The sequence below is a fragment of the Nycticebus coucang genome, chromosome 8 (assembly GCF_027406575.1).
Source record: "Nycticebus coucang isolate mNycCou1 chromosome 8, mNycCou1.pri, whole genome shotgun sequence".
In the NCBI taxonomy this organism is placed as follows: Eukaryota; Metazoa; Chordata; class Mammalia; order Primates; family Lorisidae; genus Nycticebus; species Nycticebus coucang.
Window position 1 is genome coordinate 5761440 of NC_069787.1, and position 19590 is coordinate 5781029.

General features: G+C 49.3%; 1 protein-coding gene across 1 annotated transcript in view; it reads left to right on the forward strand.

Moving 5' to 3' along the window:
• FGD5 (FYVE, RhoGEF and PH domain containing 5) overlaps nucleotides 1–19590 on the forward strand; it is a 140506-nt gene that overhangs the window by 59249 nt on the left and 61667 nt on the right. Inside the window, exon 3 of the mRNA XM_053598601.1 lies at nucleotides 5603–5735. Within this exon, the coding sequence (XP_053454576.1) occupies nucleotides 5603–5735 (133 nt within the window). The remainder of the gene's footprint in view (nucleotides 1–5602; nucleotides 5736–19590) is intronic.

Here is a 19590-nt window from a genome sequence, read left to right on the forward strand (position 1 = left end):
AGAACACAAGCCCCTTAACACTGTGATTAAGTAAAATGAGGTGAAAGCTGTGTTAATTAGTAGGATGTAAGCGTTCCAATTTGTACAAATAATCAACACATTGAATCCCACAAAGGCCCATAAATGGGTCCCATAAATGTATTCATGATCTATATATATATGACTTAATTAAAAAAAAAAGAAAAGAAAACATTTCTCTAAGTTGTTTCCTTCCCTATATATGAAGATCAATCTGGTAGCAACTACCAAGTGTCTGTAGGACTAACTGTTGACAAGTTTTGTTCTAAGTGTCAGAATGTTTTGATTTTTTTTTTTTTTTTGTAGAGACAGAGTCTCACTTTATTGCCCTCGGTAGAGTGCTGTGGCGTCACAGCTTACAGCAACCTCCAAATCCTGGGCTTAGGTGATTCTCTTGTCTCAGCCTCCCGAGTATCTGGGACTACAGGCGCCCACCACAACGCCCAGCTATTTTTTGTTGCGGTTTGGCCAGGGCCGGGTACTGCCACCCTCGGTATATGGGGCTGGCACCGTACCTACTGAGCCACAGGCACCACCCGTGTTTTGATTTTTTTTTTTGTAGAGACAGAGTCTCACTTTATTGCCCTCGGTAGAGTGCTGTGGCATCACAGCTCACAGCAACCTCCAAATCCTGGGCTTAGGTGATTCTCCTGCCTCAGCCTCCCGAGCAGCTGGGACTACAGTCACCCACCACAATGCCCGGCTATTTTTTGGTTGCAGTTCAGCCGGGGCTGGGTTTGAACCCGCCACCCTTGGTATATGGAGCCAGCGCCCTACTCACTGAGCCACAGGTGCCAACCCGTGTTTTGATCTTTTAAATTTAACTGATGACTTCTGTCCAAGATAGGCTCTGTGGCTACAACTTTTTCATTGAATCTGCAAAGGCATTGGATCATATTTGGCTCTTCTATGTTGTAAAAGCAGATACTTTTTAACATTTTTAGACTTTAAAATTTATTATACAATTTATTATAACTATTGTTTTTGATTGACAAATCACAGTTGTACACATTTATGGGACATGTTTTGATACATTCAATGTGATATGATTAAATCAAGCTAATTAACATATCTGTCACCTTGCTTATCAGTTTTTTGGTTTAAAAATTACTCTTCTTTTGAAATAAATAATACATCATTTTTTACTGTGGTCACATCACAGTCCAGTAGTGCTCAGAACCTATCCTTTGTGTTTGTCTGAAAGTTTGTACCCTTTGATCAACAGCAAAAGCACCTTTTTTCTTTTTTTTTTTTTTTGAGACAGTTTGCCCTGGCTGGAGTGTAGTGGCATCATCATAGCTCACTACAACCCCTCGTAGTGGGGTAGGCCAACTCCTGGCCTCAGGTAATCTTCTTGCCTCAGCCTCCCAAGTAACTGGGACTAACAGGCACCTGCTACCACACTGGGTTTATTTTTTCTATTTTAGTGGAGTTGGGGGTCTCTTCTTGTTCAAGCTGGTCTCAAACTCCTGACTTCAAGCAGTCTTCCCGCTTCAGCCTCTCAGAATGCTGGGATAACAGGCATTTACCCGGCCAAAGGGGCATTATTATTGATGATTGATCCCCACTTGTTGTGCTCCCAAATCCCTAAATAGGACAGTGAAGTCATTGAGCCATAAATACCATCAGAGCTCCTGAACCTTTGCTCCTGACCTCCATTTTAGCAATCTTTCTGGAAAACAGAAATCAGAGAGAGATGTATAATGAAGAAGAGAGCCATCACCATGGACCACATTTGTTTCTCTTTTTTGTCTTTTTAATTTGTATTTCATTTATTTATTTTAGCACAGGCTACACCTCTGACCATAGCTGAGATTGAGTTGAGGGCAGATGGTTGGTGAATCAGAAGTAACCAACTGTATCTGTGAGGTTTGCGCATCTCCATGGGCACCAGGATAATTTCAGTCAGACATGTTCCCATAGATTAATAATTACATGGTTTATTTTAAAGTGTTAAAATCATGCACACTGTGACCTCACAGGTGTTATTGCTCAGGATGGGGCCAGAGTAGGCAGCAGGTGTTACAAATGAGTTGGGCTTAAAGGAATATTAGGTAAATAATAGAACAGCTGTAGACAGCTAGGGCCAGGCTGGTGAAATGGGGGCAGGGGGCGGTGATCGGACAAGCAGAGACAGGAAGAGACGGGGGACTAGGGAGCAGATCACAAGAGAGCTCGTGTTTATTGAGTTGTTATGCTTGGGGCACTCTTCTAAGTGGTTTACGCTATTTAACTCATTCAATCTCCTAACCCCCCTGTGAATTAGGTGCTGCTGAGGCTTGGGGAGGTTAAACATAGTCATTGTGGCCAAGGCAGAATGTGAACTCAGGCAGTCTAACTTTGAGCATGAGCTCCCATCTCTGCACTCTGCCAAACCAAAAACAGTAAGAAAGCACAACTTAAGACCCAATTCTGCGTATCAGTGTGCTAACAGAACCCAACTGTGCCTCTGTTTTCATGTCTTTAAAATGGGACCAAGCACTGGGAAAGGCGTCTTCACGGGCAGTTGTGTGTTGATCCAGATTTGCCACCTGATGTGGAGCCAGCCCCTTCCCTTCTCTGGGGTTTGGTTCCCATGAGCTTTCTCCCCAGTGTTCCCTATGGGGACCGCCTTGAGGCAGATCCTCCAGGTTCTGTGATGCCCAGGAGGGTCTGATGCTGAGAAGGCTTCATAGCAGCATGGAGCCAAAGGTGCCCCCTGTCCCCTGTGCCAGGCCATGCAGAGCCTTGGTGGGACAGCCGAACTGTTGGGGCTATATCCCAGCAGTGCTGCAATATTCCTGGGTTATTTTAAGCAAGGGGGTAGCACAATCAGTTTAAGCTTTGATACAGTGAGTCTGACAATGGGGTAAAGAACAGATTTGGGGCAGCCAGGGTGGAACAGGATCGAACAGGAAGGCAGCTGTCGCAGACATTCAGGCTAGAGGTGGCTTAAACTACAGAGGCTGAGGTAGAGTCGAGTGGAATTGGGAAGTATTTAGAGAGGTAAGTTTGAGAGCAGGTCTGTGCTGAGTAGCAGCTGGGCAGGGAGGTGCTCAGGTTCTTGGCTTGCCACCGCGAGGCCTGCCTGGAATCATCAGAGCACCTCAACTTTTGCCCCCTCCCTGACCTCCATTTTAGCAATCTCGCTGGAAAACAGAAGTCAGAGAAAGAAGTTTAATGAGAAGAGGGCCATCACCATGTACCGCATTTGTTTTTTCTTTGTCTTTTTAATTTGTTTGTTCCTTTATTTTAGCACAGGCCAGAAAAGGCCTGACTCGGCCATCCTTTCCTCCATCTCTCACCATCACTGGTTACCCTGCCCAGAGCAGAAGGGGCTCCTGCCAGGGCTGAGTGTGGCCATTCCTCTTGAAGGAGAGTGGGACTCCACTCCCTGTCTGCTGGACAAAGGACTGCACTTGGAAGCAGGTGGCTCTGGAGGGAGAGGAGTTAGGGCTCGACGAGACTGGTCCATGCAGTCTCCTTCCTGAACCTGGTTCTGAGCCTACTGAGGAAGTGAGGCACCTGCTGCTCACTTGAGGCACCTGCTCACTTGAGGCACCTGACTGCTCCTCTGTGGAGGGGGCCACTGGCCCCCTGGGAGGGTGGGGGCCGGGGAGGCTGCAGCGCACTGCAGTGGACCTGGCCAAGGGCTCTTTCTTAGTCCACGTTGGTGGTAGGTGTATGGTGTGTTGCATAATATGTTGTTTGCTCTCATAGTTTAAAAGAAAAGGCAAACAAAGTGATTTTTTGAGGAAGAAAGAGGTCTCACCAGAAGGGTGGCCTCTTGGGTTGGGTCATAGCTCAGCCTGGAGTCCTGTTTGTGCCTCTGCAGACCAGTGCACAGCCACAGCACCCCCTTATGTCAGTGAAGATTGAGGCCACCTTGTCTCTTCTCTGCCTGGCCTTATAGCCCTGTGGGAAGCCCTGTTCTTGACAGAGCCCCTATTGCTTGGACCCCAGATGTTCTGGAGCTGGGTTCTTACCCCAATGATAGACAGCTGAGAAGGAGCTCCAGGGTGGGCCCCTGGTTCGGTGGTAGCCTAAGGCGTCTCCTGTGTCTCCAGGCCCCTCCTGTGTCTCCAGGCCCTCAGCCATGCTTCCCTCTGCCTGGACCAGGGCCTGAGGCCAGTGCCCTCTGCCTTCCTGAAGGCTGGGCTGTGGTTGGCCTGGCACAGGTGATAACCTCTTCTCTTGCCTCCCATTCATCTGTCCATCATTCCAGCATCTCATCCTGGCACTCCCAGAGGGCAGGATCACTGTTCTTATTGATTCGAATATAGTAAGACCAGATTTTGAGTATAAAGGGAAGTTGGGTGAGACCATATTGCCAGTGGCAAGAGGGAGCCTTTGAAGGTTTTTGAGCAGAATGGGGAACTGCAGGATGTAGAACAATCACTCTGCTATGTGGAAAAGAAGGCTGAGAGTGGGGAGCAGGGTGAGGAGGTGGCTGTGACAAGGCCACACTTCCTCTGTGGGGATCCCATATTTGTAATTGTATGTGAGTTGCTCACTTTCGAGGACAGGAACCATATCTGCTTTATTCCCCAGTGTTTCACCCACTGCCTAGCCCGGTGCCTGGCATAAAGCAGGCAGTTGATAAATTGAATGCAGGTACTCGTTATTTAATTAATTAATGGAAGTGCTCGCGTAATAGTCACAGGTGTACAGATAGGAGATTATCACAGCTGTATGAGCCGTGAGCCTCATAGTGTCTGCCAACAAGGTAAGACAGGAGTCATTATTCCCACACAGCTGAGGCCGAAAGCGTCACCCTGAGGCATAGTTGTCCATGATCTATCAGGGATCCTCAAACTATGGCCTGTGGGCCACATGAGGCGGTGTGATTGTATTTGTTCCCGTTTTGTTTTTTTTTACTTCAAAATAAGATATGTGCAGTGTGCATAGGAATTTATTCATAGTTTTTTTTTTTTTTGTTAAATTATAGTCCGGCCCTCCAACAGTCTGAGGGACAGTGAACTGGCTCCCTGTTTAAAAAGTTTGAGGATCTCTTGGTGTGTGTCACACTTTATGGGGTCAAGACATGATTGCAAGAGGGACTTTACCTAACAATTGCAATCAGTGTAACCTGGCTTATTGTACCCTCAATGAATCCCCAACAATAAAAAAGAAAAAAAAAAAAAAGTTTGAGGATCTCTGTACCAGGCGAGGCTGGGATTAGGACCTGGAACACACTTCCTAGATTCTGTCCACGGTATCACTGCATCCCATATCCAAGCCCAAAGGACACAGCGCACCTTGAGGACTAACCCTGCTTCCTGGCCAGGCCAGTTCAGACCAATAAGATTGAACATCTCCTTCCCTCCTAGTAAATTACTTGGACTTCCCCTCAGCATCACAGCCCATTTCACGTCTAACAAGGAACAAGTCTGTCTCAGTGTGTGTAAAGGTACTGGGGCAGCCAGGAGCCTGGATGTTCAAGGCTCTAAAAGGAAGCCAGCATAGTAGGGGGGAGGGGAGTAGGAGGTTTACACCTGGGTCTTACTCATTTCCCTGCATTCCTGTGGCCCAGATAGGACCCCTGGCGGGTTTATTTGCCTTTACTGAAGAAGAGCTAATCCTTCTCTCCCCTGCTCTGACCCAGTGCCTACACAGAGCCCTACAAGGTCTGTCCCATCTCGGTGGTGGCCCCAAAAGAGGACCTCACATCGGATGAAGAGCAGAGAAGCTCAGAGGAGGAGGACAGTGCTCCAAGAGACTCCAGCCTCACCCACAAGGTAGGATGCCCAATCAGGTGAAGGGTCCATGGGATGTGGATGTTGGAGATGTGAAGGTGGCAAGTGACAGTGACAGATCTGCTCCTTCCTCTCTTGGTACAGAAGGAGCTGTTTGCACACAGCTGAGTACAGAGGCTGTGTCACCCTGCAGGGCTCCTCATGCCACAGCCCACCTTTTCCTGCCTGGTGATGCAAGGGCGACTGTTCCTGCTGACATCCTCTCGGGTCTGAGGAAGTTTGGAGGTTTCCAGAGCCTTTGTGGGTGCAGCAGAATAGAGCTGCCTGATTTAAGTCAAGCACCACCTTGCAGTGATGCTGTTGGTGGTTAGGGCTGATGAAAGAAATGTTGTTTGCCTGGGGATTGATGGTGATTAGGCCTAAATCATAGTGAAGACCCAGACCTCTTTACTGGGCACATCAGTGCCAGTGCTGGTGGTGTACATGGTCTATGTTGAGTGCTCCTGGTGAGCTGGCCTGACCCGTTCACTGACATGATCTCAGCCCTCCCTCACATACCTTCTAGGAGTCAGGAAGTTCTTCCCACATTTGAAATCTGCAGAAACAGCCAGGGGGGCAGAACTTGCCCAGGGGCACACAGCTGATGGGTGGCATCCCAAGAAGCATCACCGGGTGATGCGGGCCAGGAGTTTAGACCACAAAGGACACCAGTGCTGCAGCAGAACAGGCTAGGAAGGTTGAGACCAGCCTGAAATCCCCCATCCATCACCTAGGCAGTTCCTGCCTATTGAGGAACAGCTGGGAGGCAGGGAGCACAGTCCCCCACAGCACAAACCTCCTCAGGCACCTTTTTCTGGGTCTTCTACTCCCCATCCTCCCCTTCCCAGCCTGGGTTAGGTTTGTCATGTTGTTTAAAGAAGGCTGACATACGGAGAAGCAAACAGCAGAAGTGCTGGCATTTACCAAGCATTGGAGAAATGGGGATGTCTTTCATTTTGTTTCCATACACTTGATTTCTTTTAAAAATTCATTTGTCCCTCTGGACAGTGTTTCCAGTTACTTACCAAGTGCTGGGGGAGCCCTGAAGAGCTGTTGCCCACACCGGTCTCTCCTCCCCTTGGCCCCCACCTCATCAGGTTCTTCTCCCTCCAGCTGCTCCTTCACTGCCCACCCCCTTCCCTTCTCACGTGTGTCCCCCCCCCCCAGTACTGGACTGTTTGGCACTTCATGTTTGTCATCTCTTTTACTTCTTACAGCAACTTCAAAGTCAGCACCATTATCCCTGTTTTACAGTTGGGGACACAGAGGTTCAGAGAGGTTAAGTAACTTGCCCGTGGTCACACAGCTAGTGATCAAAGGGTTGGGGCTCCCACATAGGCCTCAAGTCCGGTGATACTTGTCACTTCAGTCTTTCTCTTACCTCCCCCATTCCTCCATCCTGCCAAGAAGTAATTATTGGCTCCTTTGAGAGAAGGGAGAGCAGGCCTCGAATCCATGGTGCTCATTTGGAGATGATTTTGACTTTTTCAGACATCCCTGGGGTCGTGGACTCGGGAGAAGAAAGAGATAGTTATCATCAGGGATTTGGTCTCCACACTGAAATGGGAGTCAGGTCTGGGCACCAGGCCGGGAAACTTAAAGGACCAAGGGAGCAGTGGGGCTCCTGCGTGCAACTTTCTGCCTCTCAGGGTCTTCCACTTTGTGATGGTGCCCCACCACAGTCACTGTGTGCTCTGTGAAACCTTTCTCTGGGACCTCCTGCCTCTCCTCCTATAGCCGTGTCACCACTGGCCAGTGGCTCTCCACCATGGGGCCTCAGCCTCTCCGTCTCTAAAATGGAAACATTAATAGTAACTCCTGGATTGTGGGAGGGTCGAATGAGAACATAAATATGAGAGTTCCAGCCACATAAGACATAATTATCTGTTGTTTCTGAATCTGAGCGGGAGAGTGGAGTAGGGGAGGACAGGTTCTGGCCTGCTCAGGACCCCTGCGAAGATGCAAATGTTGTAGGACCCTGGGCATTGGCAGTCAATTTCCCAGCCTTTTAGCTTCCTGTCTGCTGTTCAGAGACCCCCAGGAAAAAGGAGCTGGCAAGAGGCAGCTGGAGATTAAGAGGTTGGAACCCAGCTTTGCCACTTACTAGCTGAGTGACGTATGCAGCTTCTTAACCACTCTGATTCTTGGTTTCCTCATGTCTAAAATCAGAAGAACAACAACAGCGTCTGCTTCAGAATGGTTACGAGAACAGACAGGACTAGGGAGACTTAGAACAATGCCTGCCACACAGTAAAAGGACATGCAAAGGTCAGAGCTCTGGGCTGAGACTGTGGCCCAGAATAGGGAAGCAGCGACAACACCAGCAGTCGTGAAGGTGAGGCAGCTCCCGCACCAAACAGGACAACCCTGTCCTTCTGCTTATGCGCCCTGCAGGGGCCAGGGTCAGAGAGGACGTGTGTGGGTCCAGGCTCATCTTTTCAGCAGGTGGGATGGCTCTCTGAAGCCCAGACTTCTCATATGCTGATGAGACTGAGGGTCCCTGCCCTCTTGCCCTCCCCTGCTCCCTGATGGGGCTTGCGTGGTATTTCAGAGTTGGAATCACCTTTAGAAACTGCCTGCGCCTTGGGTAGGCTGTGCTCTACCAGACTGTCCTCATCACGTGTCAGATCTTTATAGATGATTGTGGAAGTCCCCTCGGACTCTCATTCCTAAAGCCCGTTCCCTCACAAAGCACGTTGTTTGTGGGTTGTTAGTAGGTTGTGTCACACTGTAAGAAACCCGCAGTGACTTGGTCGGGTACTTTCAGTGATATGGTAGAGATTCCCACGCGGGTACCTGGAGCTCTAAATGCCACAATACGCCTTTTTCTGGATGTGCTGGGGGTGGGGGTGGTGCGGAACATCTACAGTGAACGTTTGTAATGTTTCCCATTTGTTTGCTCTCCCATGAGCACCGCCATAAACCAGTGCACACAGCTCCGTGCACACATGCGGAGGGTGGGTCAGACAGCAGGCATGGGTTTAGTCCCCATATCTGCTGCATTACCTGGAGGGCCCCTTGGAGCAGGCTCCCCGGCCTGTGCACGAGGGTGCCCAGCCCCCTGAACTGCAGTGGGGGTGGGAAGGGAGGATCCACTCCAGCTCCTATAAGCAGGGGGATTTGGGTAGGCTGTGAATGGGGAGAAGGGTCATTTACTCTTTATTCATTTGTCCTCCTCTGTGTTCAGAATTCCATTTCTCCAAAAGGCAAAGACCTCACTGTGCCCTGGTCACCTTGTGTGGGAAATGGAACCAAGGGTTTCCCATCTCCACCACCTCAGAAGAGCAGTCAGGCGGGGTGTGAATGATGGTGGGGGTCACCCATGCGGGGCCTCAGGAGTCATGTTTGGGGGTGCAGTGGTGAGCCCCACCCTCCCCAGATGTTTCAGGTCAGGAGGGGAGAGGTTTCGGAACAGGGCAGGAGGCTCAGCCCAGCTGGATCACCCATGCGTCTGACCGCTCTTGCTCTCCCACTCAGAGACATACAAAGGGTGTAGGTGGAAGGAAAGAGGGAGGGGGAAAAAGGAAAAGTGAGAAGTACTTAAAAATAGCTCTTCTTGTGAAAGGGTACATTCAGAGGCTGCCTGGCCTGTAGGTCCTCCCTGACAATGAGCGTAACGGGGACTTTTCAAGTTAAATACCAGTTCCCAGGAGAACAGCCCAGGAGCTAGCGGCCCTCCCCGGTACCCCCTCCCTTGTCTGAGTCTCATGGCCATTTTGCTTCCCTCCGTCTGGCCCGTGTTCCCGTGGCCCTTGCCCTCTCTGGTCAGGCATCTCCTGCACAGCTGGGCCCATATGCCCAGTCCTCTGCCCCTGCCCAGCCAGCTGACCTGTGCCCCCAGTTCTTGCATCTGTAGCCTCATCTTGACCTTCTGCCCCGAGTCAAAGGGTTCATTTGAGCCCTGGCGGTTATCACCAGGCCCATCCCCAGCCTGGGCTAAACCTGCCCTTCCTCCTGCTGCAGACTTCTGAGCCAGACGCACAGTCCTGCCGCTGGCCTGACTGCGAACGCTCAGTCTCCTAGTCCTCGGGGAGGCAGCCCTAAACCTCTGGCAGCTTCCTCAGGCTGCAACCTGTACTTCTCATTCCCAGAAGTCCCAGAAAACAGCCCTGGTCTCCTGTCAGACTTGAACTCCCTCCACTTTGGGCACCTCTTTTCTCTGTCTCCCCCTCAGTTGTTTCTGGGTCCCTCCTCTTCCACAGAAATGTACTTACTTAACAAGTATTAATACTGCCTGAGCAGCTGCTTTGTTCCAGGCACCCTTCTGAAGGCTGCAGAGACAGCAGCAGGGACAAGTCAGACCCAGTCCCTGCCTGCCCAGGTGGGGTTTTATATTCTAGAGAAGACAATGGGAGACAGGCTAGAAAACTCCCAAGGTGGACTTAGGTGGTGACAAGTGCTGTCAAAGGCCGAACTGACCACGGTGAGGAACAGAGCTCCGGGGGAGGGGCTGAGTGATCTCAGAAAGGGAGGCTACAGAAGGCCCTTTTAATTTTTTTTAAATCGTGGTAAAATTATTCTAACATAAAATCTGCCATCTCAACCATTTTTAGTCATATAGTTCAGTGGCAGTAAGTCCTTTTACACTGGGGCAAAACCATCACCACCGTCCATCTCCAGAACTTTTTCATCTTCCTAAACTGAAAGTCTGTGGCCCTTAAAACACTAACTCCCAGTTCCTCCTCCTACTTTCTGACTTGTGTGTTTTACCTCCCTAGGTACCTCATAAGAGTGGAAACACACCGTGTTCATCCTTTTGTGCTGACTGGTTTCGCTTAGCACTGTGCCCTCCAGGTCCATCCATGTGGTAGCCTGGGCCAGGACTTAACTTCTTTTTGAGGCTGAATTGTATTCTATTGTACAGACAGACCACATTTTTCTCATCCAAGCGTTCGTCTGTGAGCACTTGGATTGTTTTCATCTCTTGCATAATGCTCTGTACCTGGATGTACGAATCTCTCTCCAAGACCCCGTTTTCAGTTCTTTGGGGCATGTACCCAGACATGGAATTGCTAGATCATGCGGTAATTCTATGTTTCGTTTTTTTTTTTTAGATACCATCATACAATTTTCCACAGCAGCCGTGCCTTTTTACACTCCTACTGATAGTGCAGAAGGTTCCAGTTCCCAGGGAAGCCTTTTTGATGAGGAGGAAACGTTTTGAGCAGGGAACTGAATGGTGTGAGGGACCAAGAAGTGCCAAGCTTGGCCGGGTGCGGTGGTTCACACCTATAATTCCAGCCAAGATGGGTGGATTGCTTGAGCTTGGGAATTTGAGACCAGCCTTAGGAAGAGCAAGACCCCATTCTCTAAAAATAGCTGGGTGTTTTGTCCCAGCACTCAAGAAGCCGAGGCAAGAGGATCACTTGAGTCCAAGACTTTGAGGTTGCTGTGAGCTATGACACCATGCTATTCTACCAAGGCTGACAAAGTAAAACTATGTCTCAAAAAAAGAAGTGTGAAGCTCCAGGGACAAAGCAGAACAGTGGGATGGGGAGGGATGAACCTGTCAGCTTCTGGGGGGTAAGTGTGGCTGGAGAAAAGTGAGATTAAAGAAAGTAAGAGAGCTGGCTAGGGAGATTCTTCGCATCTGCCCCCACCACAACCATATTCAAGCCTCCCCACTCCTCCACTTCCCCTGCTCCTGTAGTTGGTGCTAACTGACCTCTGTGAGCCAGGCCCTCTCCCCCGTTCACATCAGACCCCATCTTACCCAACACCTGAGCCTCAGCCCTGGTGGCCTCACCCTTTTTGGGATCTTCCTGTTCCCACCACCGTCCTCTTCTGGTCCTTTTCCTACTTCTCTGACTGCAACTCGGCATATTCCTTCTTCTTAGGCATTTCTCAAGGCTCAGCTGACCCCAGCCTACATCCCTTGTTCTGTATCCTCTGTGTGGGTGGCCCATCCCAGGCCAGCTGCCAGCACTTCACAGTTTGTAATCCCAGAACAGACCTTCTGGCTCGACCCCAGACTCAAGCTTCCATCTGCCCTTGGAAGTGCCCCACTCAACTCAAACGCAGCACGTCCTGAACTAAGCTTGCTCTCTTCCCATCGCTCAGCCTGCTTCTCCTCTTATATTTGCTATTCTAGCCTCAAACTCCTGGCCTCAAGCAGTCCTCTCACCTTGGCCTCCTAAGATGCACCCAGCTGCATTTGCTATTCTGGAAGTTGGCACTAAATTTGAAAGATCTGAATCCCTGGCATTTCATCTTCTTGCTGCCACGTCTTCATCACAGATCAAATAAAATTCAACAGACACGCAGTTCTTGGAGTAGGCATCATGAAAGATACAAAAAAGAGTTCTGTCCCTTCCTTAACCCACCTCAGGGCCTTTGCACTTGCAGCATCTCCGTCTGAAGCACTCTCCCTGTCCGTCACACGGCTAGCTACAGGTCTCAAGTTAAATGTCACCTCGCAGGAGGCGTCCCTGAGCATCTGCAGGTTGCCTGTTGCTTTGTGCTGTAATTATGCTCTTTCTTTCTCTGCTTGCACATTGCTTGCCTTTCCTCCTCAGACTAACCCCAGGAGGGCAGGAACCATGTCTGTCCTATTTACGGTCACATTCTTGCTGCTTAGTACATAAAAAGGTATTCAATGAATATTTTCAAATAAGCTGATAAGTAAATGAACATGTTAGAGTCAGTTTCTGTATTTAAGCAGGGAAAAAAAACTTGAATGAATGACAGTTTACTAAAATGAAAACACTTGTGGGCAGCACCTGTGGCTCAGTGAGTAGGGCGCCAGTCCCATAGGCCGAGGGTGGCCGGTTCCAACCAAGCCCCTGCCAAACTGCAACCAAAAAATAGCCGGGCGTTGTGGCGGGCGCCTGTAGTCTCAGCAGCTTGGGAGGCTGAGGCAAGAGAATCGCGTAAGCCCAAGAGTTAGAGGTTGCTGTGAGCCGTGTGACCTCATGGCACTCTACCTGAGGGTGGTACAGTGAGACTCTGTCTTTACAAAAAAAAAAACAAAACGAGCAAACACTTGTTTGGTCCTGGATAACGTACGCTGCAGAGGGTAGTAGAGATGGGAGGCAACCCCTCGTCTTTTAATATTCCTGATGCTTCTCTCTGGCTCCCTAGTACCTGCAGAGTGTGCTGCAGGTCGCCACAGTGACACAAGAGACATGTTAGGGCGTGTGAGCAGAGGAGGAGGAGGGCTGCAGACACTGAGAGCTCAGAGGAGATGGGGGAGAATAGGGGCTCAGAGGTCCCCAAAGGTGTCCTGGATGCTCATGCCAGTATGTCTCATATTTCTTCCTTGGGGACTGAAGAGGGCTTGGAGGTTATCAGGACCAACGGGCTGGACATGAGGACAGTTAGGATCCCCTGGCCCTGGAAGAGTTTGTTCTACAGCTGAGTTTCCTCTCAGTTGAGCCTCAGACATGCCCCTTGACCCAGTTGTTTGGGATTTGGTCCACAAGGTCATGTTCACTCTTGCTTTCTCCTTCCTGACCTTGCTGCCCAGATGCTGTAGGTGACCCTTGTTAGAAATGCAGCATCCCAGGCTCCAGGAAAGGCTGAACAGTCAGCCAGGAAACTCCTAAGATCCTAGGCTCACAGGACTGGGGCCTGTCTGGGAACTCACACGTGCCTGTTGAAGTTTGGACGTCAGTCTCTGTGTGTGTGTGGCATCAGCTGTCACGGTGCCCTCAGCTGCATTGGGGATGCCGAGAAAGAAGCTAATGGAGCTGCAACCTCAGGGACCTTACAGTTGAGATGGAGAGTGAACAAGCCGTTCACGTGATAATCTTTAAACCTTGCATTTACATTTTTCTGTACTTCTCTGAATATTATGTCTCACAATTAAAAAAAAAAGTCTGTGTATCAGATGGAGCAGGGGTGGGGCAACCCTGAGAGCTTGGCTTGAGAGCCAAACCGTGAGCAGTATGAGTGTTCCCAGGCCCAGGGTCAGGCAGTCAGAGGGGGCTTTCAGGAGACAGCGAGACCTGAGCCCTCCTTGGAGAGAGTAGGGTGTGGTTAAGTGACGAGGTGAGAAGGAGGGCTTACAGGAGGCAAGAACAGGCCGGACAAAGGCGTAGAACCCAACTTTGGATTGAGGTCATGGTAGACATCTTTTGAAATGAAGGGAGACTGTGTCTCGTGGGAGCCATGCACTGGCCACTTCTTGTCGTGAGACACCGGGAGCTGCTGCTTAAAAGTCGCAGCTGCTCTCCTAGGGCTCCAGACAAGTGAGAGCTGAAAGGGGTGAAAAGAAGAGATCACTTCTTTTTTAACCTTGGTCAGAACACTGAACATGAGATCTACCCTCTTAATGTCTATCTGCAGAGGGGAGAGACAAAGAGAATGTGGTCTGTACATATAGTGGAGTGTTACTCATCCTTAAGTTGCAACAGGGTAGATGAACTTGGAGGACCGTTATGCTGAGGGACAGAAGCCAGTCATAGGCGATATCCAGCATAGCCAGACTCAGATGCAGAGAGGACAGTGGTGGTTGTCAGGGGTCCAGGGAGAAATGGGGACCTGGGAAGCTCCTGTTCAGCATATATGACATTTACTCAAGATCACTGTGTTTTACAAGAATAAAAACTAAAGCTCACTCGGGGCAATTCAGCAGGTTGGAGGCAAAGTAAGGAGTAGAAGTCGGCTCTCCTGATGCCTCACTTGGGCATTCCAAAAAGCGTGCTCCTTCTATGCATTTATTACAAACTGCAGCTAGAGCTGAAGATTCTCTCCCAGATTGAAAGTCTTTTAAGTAGCTGGGCCAAACCCATACTCACACCAGCCTGTCTTCGGGAACTGGATGGTCAGCATGAACTGGGAGGGGACCAGCTGGTCCTGGAGTGGACAGGAAGACAGTGGGGACTCTGTCCGTTCCTTCTCCTACCCTTAGTTGTCCAGTGTTTATTCTCCTTTGCCTCTTTCTACTCAGCGTGACCACCTAGAACACAGGTGGCAGCCAGAATGAGCAATGAGCCATGTCCCCCTGAATGCTGTCTCTCAATTTTCCAGCAGCCGCTGAAGGCTATGCTGGAAATCCTGTCTGAATTCCATGTCTGCAACAGAGTTCTGTCTTGGAGAAGTCTGGTGCCCCATGCACTTGGCTTCCTGAGCACTGTCCCATCTGGGACCCTTAATGCGTTAAAGACTCATTAGGAAAGTTTCCCTAGGGCTTGAAAAGCCATGAAAGGTAACCTCTTCCTCTTTCTGGACGTGGATGTTTTTTTGTTTTGTTTTGTTTTTTGAGGCAGAGTCTTGCTCTGTTGCCCCAGCTTGAGTACCGTGGCATTATTACGGCTCACTGCAACCTCAAACTTCTGGGCTCAAGTGCTCCTCTTGCCTCCCAAGTAGCTGGGACTACAGATGCCCACTACAACCCCTGGCTAGTTTTTTCTATTTTTGGTACAGACGGGGTCTCACTCTTGCTCAAGCTGGCCTCAAACTCCTGAGCTCAGGTGATCCTCCTGCTTCAGCCTCCCAGAGTGCTAGGATTAGAAGTGTGAGCTACCACGCCTGGCCAATTGATGTGGATTTTTTTTTCTTTTTTGGCTGGGGCCAGGTTTGAACCTGCCACCTCCAGTATATGGGGCCGGTGCTCTACTCCTTTGAGCCACAGGCACCGCCCATTGATGTGGATTTTTTTAGATGGGCTGCATGGCTGGGAAGCCTGGCACTTAGGGAGCATCAAGGGCCTTCTTGGTGCTCTGTCCCATCTCAGGTGTAGTGTGTGACCTAGATATGATTATGGAGACTTTAAGGAGATTCTGGACACAGGGAACTGCATGAACAAAACAGAGCCAGAGGTAGAGAAAAAAAGATGAGCTTCAGGATCACATTGAGCCCTGTGTGGCATGGAGGACTGCAGTAGAGGTCACAGGGGCCCCTTTCTCTTCAGTGCTGGGGAGCTGCTGGAACCACTCAAGGATGCCAGAGACAGCAGAAGAAGGTGGGTAGGAGTGGCTGAGAGACTGGAGCTCTCAGTGAGAAATAAGTTCAACTGAGGGTTGAATGCAGTGCCATGCCGTCTCACTCCCCTGTAGCTGTTCAGTGATTATGAAGAGCTTTTCCTTCTCCAACCCCCCGATGCCCTTGTGGGACGGCACCCAGGACAGTGGTTCTCTAAACCTCTTGGTAGTGAGTACAATGAAACACACTGTCTGGGTGACGGGCACACTTATGACCTTGACTTGAGCATGTAACCCCCCCCAGAAAAATTGTACCCCTATAATATTTAGAAATTAAGAAAAAAAACCTTTTTGGTCTCAGACCCCTCTACCTTTCTACCTTCCTAAAAATGTTTGAGGGCCCTAAAGAGTTTTTATTTCTATGAGTCATATCTTTTCAACAATTACTACATTAGAAAGTAGACCTGAAAAAATTTTAAAATATCCGTTATTTATTTACTTTAAAATATAGTAAACCCATCATATATTAACATAAATAGCATTTTTATGGAAAAAACCCTACTTCGTAAAACAATCAAAATTAGTGAGAAGAGTAACCTTTTTTTCTTTTTTTTTTAAATAGTTTTTTTTTATGTTGTTGTCAAAGACAGGATCTGACTCTGTTGTCCAGGCTAGAGTGCCATGGCCTCAGCCTAGCTCACAGCAAACTCAAACTGCTGGGTTCAAGCTATCCTCCTGTCTCAGCCTCCTGAGTAGCTGGGACTACAGGTGCCTACCACAACGCCTGGCTAATTTTTCTATTTTTAGTAGAGACAGAGTCATGCTCTTGTTCAATCTGGTCTCAACTCCTAAGCTCAAGGGATCCTCCCACATTAGCCTCCCAGAGTGCTAGGATTACCAGTGTGAGCCACCATGCCTAGCAAGAAGAGTAGCATTTTATTATTTTTACAAATACTGTTAACAGTCTGGCTGAATAGAAGATGCTGGATTCTTCTGTGTGCTTCTGTAGTCAGTCAGTTGGTTGATGTTAATGAATACTGTCCAGGTTCACACAGATGTGTAGTTGGGAAGGAGGGGACCTCTCAGACCACAGTTTGGGAACTGCTATCCAAGGAGGCTAAAGTTGCCCCCATTTCACAGCTGGGCAAATAGAGGCATGGAGACATCAGACCAGTACTCCTGGATCTTTCTATGGTCCACTGTTTATCCCTGAAAGTCTCTGAAAGGACTGTCCTTCCCAATCTGCCCTGGTCCTAGAATGGCCAAGTGTTTGCTGGGGACAGGGGTGAGGCACTGGGCCAGGTGGCCCTGGGGATAGCCTCCAGCAAGGGCAGGCAGCCTTCTGGTGTTAACACCCAAAGTTTCATCTGAGAAATCTAGCAGGACAGGCTCCCAGCCCCCACAATCCTGGGAGGAACCCTGTTCCCAGAAGCCTGTCCCCAAATACTGCCGTCAGCCTCAGAGTTCATTTCCTGGTTAAACAAACACCTACATTAAATGGCCCAGTTGGGCAACGCCCAGAGTAGCTTCTGAGTAGAGACTTGGGCACACAGCCTGCCAGGCTGCCTCCTTGGCCGTCCGGTAAAGACGCATCCATCATCACAGAGTTGCTGAAGCAGGGCTGTGCTGTGAGTCCTGCCCAGACTCTGCCCGTCTGGGAGGAGGGTCTCAGAGGGACGTGAAGAGTGGCCCGTGCCCAGACCTTACAGAAGTGTGTCTCCAGCAGCTCGGAGACTGTAACAATGGTAATGATAATAACTTCAGATGTTTGAGTAGCTACTGCTGTCTGTCATCTCATCTCCTCCCTGCAGGGTGGAGATGCTCACCCATTTTCCAGATGAGCAAACTGAGGCATCTGAGAGGAGTTCACCCAGGGTCACATAGGGGTGTCTGCATCCTCACTTCCACTTCTCCTTGTGCCACTGTGGCCACTGCTCTATCAGGGAGAGCTCAGTACAGAGGGACTAGCCCAGGCCCCTCCTGGAGTGCTAGACTCCTGCTTGCCTTCAGGCAGTGAAAGAATAGGTATTCCCAGCGTCATACTCCCACTATCTGTAATGGGCAAACATGCCACTTACTAAGTACTTACTGTGGACATCAGAGCCAAACTAGATGGGTTTGAATCTTTGCTCTGCCCCCTAGTAGCAATGACCTTGGCCCAGGGTAGGGCTTAATTGTGCCTCCATTTCCTCATCTTGGAAATAATAGCACCCACCTTATAGGCTGTTGGGAGGGTTCAGGGAGATGATACATGTAATAAGCTTAGAGCCATGCTTAGCACATACTGTGTTCAGTAATGCTAGCTCTCATGTTATGATGGAGACGTTAATACTATTCCTGTTTTGCACATGAGTCTCCGATAAGAGATAACTTGCCCAAGGGCATAGGATAGGAAGGGGTGGGGCCCAGGATTTGAACGTGGGCTCTCGGCATCATTTCATCTGACAAGTGAACATTGAAGCATAGGCTCCTAGGAGGTTGGAGGTCATCTTGACTCCTGACCTCATTTTATAGGGGAAGAAACTGAGCTTCAGGTCTCCTGACCTCTTCCTTTTCCCTACAAAATAATTCTCTTGATGGAAGCCTTGCCACCAGGTTTCTTAGCCTGTTGAGGCCTGCCCCGGCAGAATACATTTTCCCTTGTAAAGGCTTTTCGCACGTAGGACTCTGCAGAAGCCCCTGCGTTGGAAAGTGAGCTCCTTCTTCTACAGAGCGCCACACTAGTCCTGCAGATGGAGAAGGGACACAGTGAGTCGTGATTTGGTGCCCACAGGAGGGCAGGGGCCTCAGTGGGCCTTGAGGTTTTCCCTCTTGCTCCTTAGAGGCTGCAACGCCCCAGCCAAAGAGGCCTCAGGGAGATGCGAAAGGCAGACTGACCCTGTGCCCGAGTTCTGCCCTGCTGGGAGGGTTGTGGAGGAACTGAAACCCCCCAAAACAATTTGGTTATTAGGCAGGAAACTATTAGGGGTGGACCAGCTAGAGACGGGAACTCTGCACACCAGGCACTGTATCTCATGCCATTACACCTTTTATTGAACATCTGTGTATAAAGATATTAGGGGATGCATCTGCTCTGATGAGAAGCACAGCAAGGTCAAGGTCCTGGTTTTTACCCCCAGGGGACATTTGGCAATGTCTAGAGACATATTTGGTTGTCACAATGGGGATTTGGGGGCTGTGTGTAGAAGCCATAGATGCTGTTATTATCCTACAGTACATAGGACAGCTCCTACCACAAAACTATTCTGTTCCAGCACATGCCAGGATTGAAGAAACCCCAGGGCACAGAATGACTTTGGGTGTTCTCTAGGTCAGGTAGTCATGGACAGCCAAGCTGCAACTTTTGAGCAGAGACTTATCACTACAAGAAGAGAGAACAGCACGTGCAAAGGCCCCGAGTCAGGAACATGTCCTGAAAAAGACCAGAGTGTGTGTGATTGGATTGGTTATTCTCCACCATATTTCGGATGAAAAAACTCAGGCTCAGAAAGGGGTTTGCTGAAAGTCACACAATCACACAGTGCCGGAGCTGAGATGTGAACTTTGATGTGATTGATTCCACAGTCCGCTTGCTTTCCACGCCTCAGCTGCTACTATCAGAGGAGTGGCTCAGCTTTTCATTTTGCAGTTAATATCTTTCCCTTACTTGAATCTGTGAGTTTGTTTTACTTTATTCCATCTCTGAGTACTTGGGGTTTTTTTCCTGGTACCACCTCAATAATAAAAACAACAACAAGCAGTAATTCTGTACTGCTTCCCATGTGCCAGGCATATGGTGTGCCAAGTGTGATATTCACGTATACACACACACACACACGTACACTCATTTCAACCCCATGTCTTGTTATACGCATGTGTACGAGATGCTATTCTTTTGTGCCCATTTCACAGATAAGAAAATTGAGATACAGAGTTAAATGACTTGTTCAACTAGTAAAAATCAGAGACAGGAAACTACCTCGTTCTAGAGTCCGTGGTTTTTTTGTTTGTTTGTT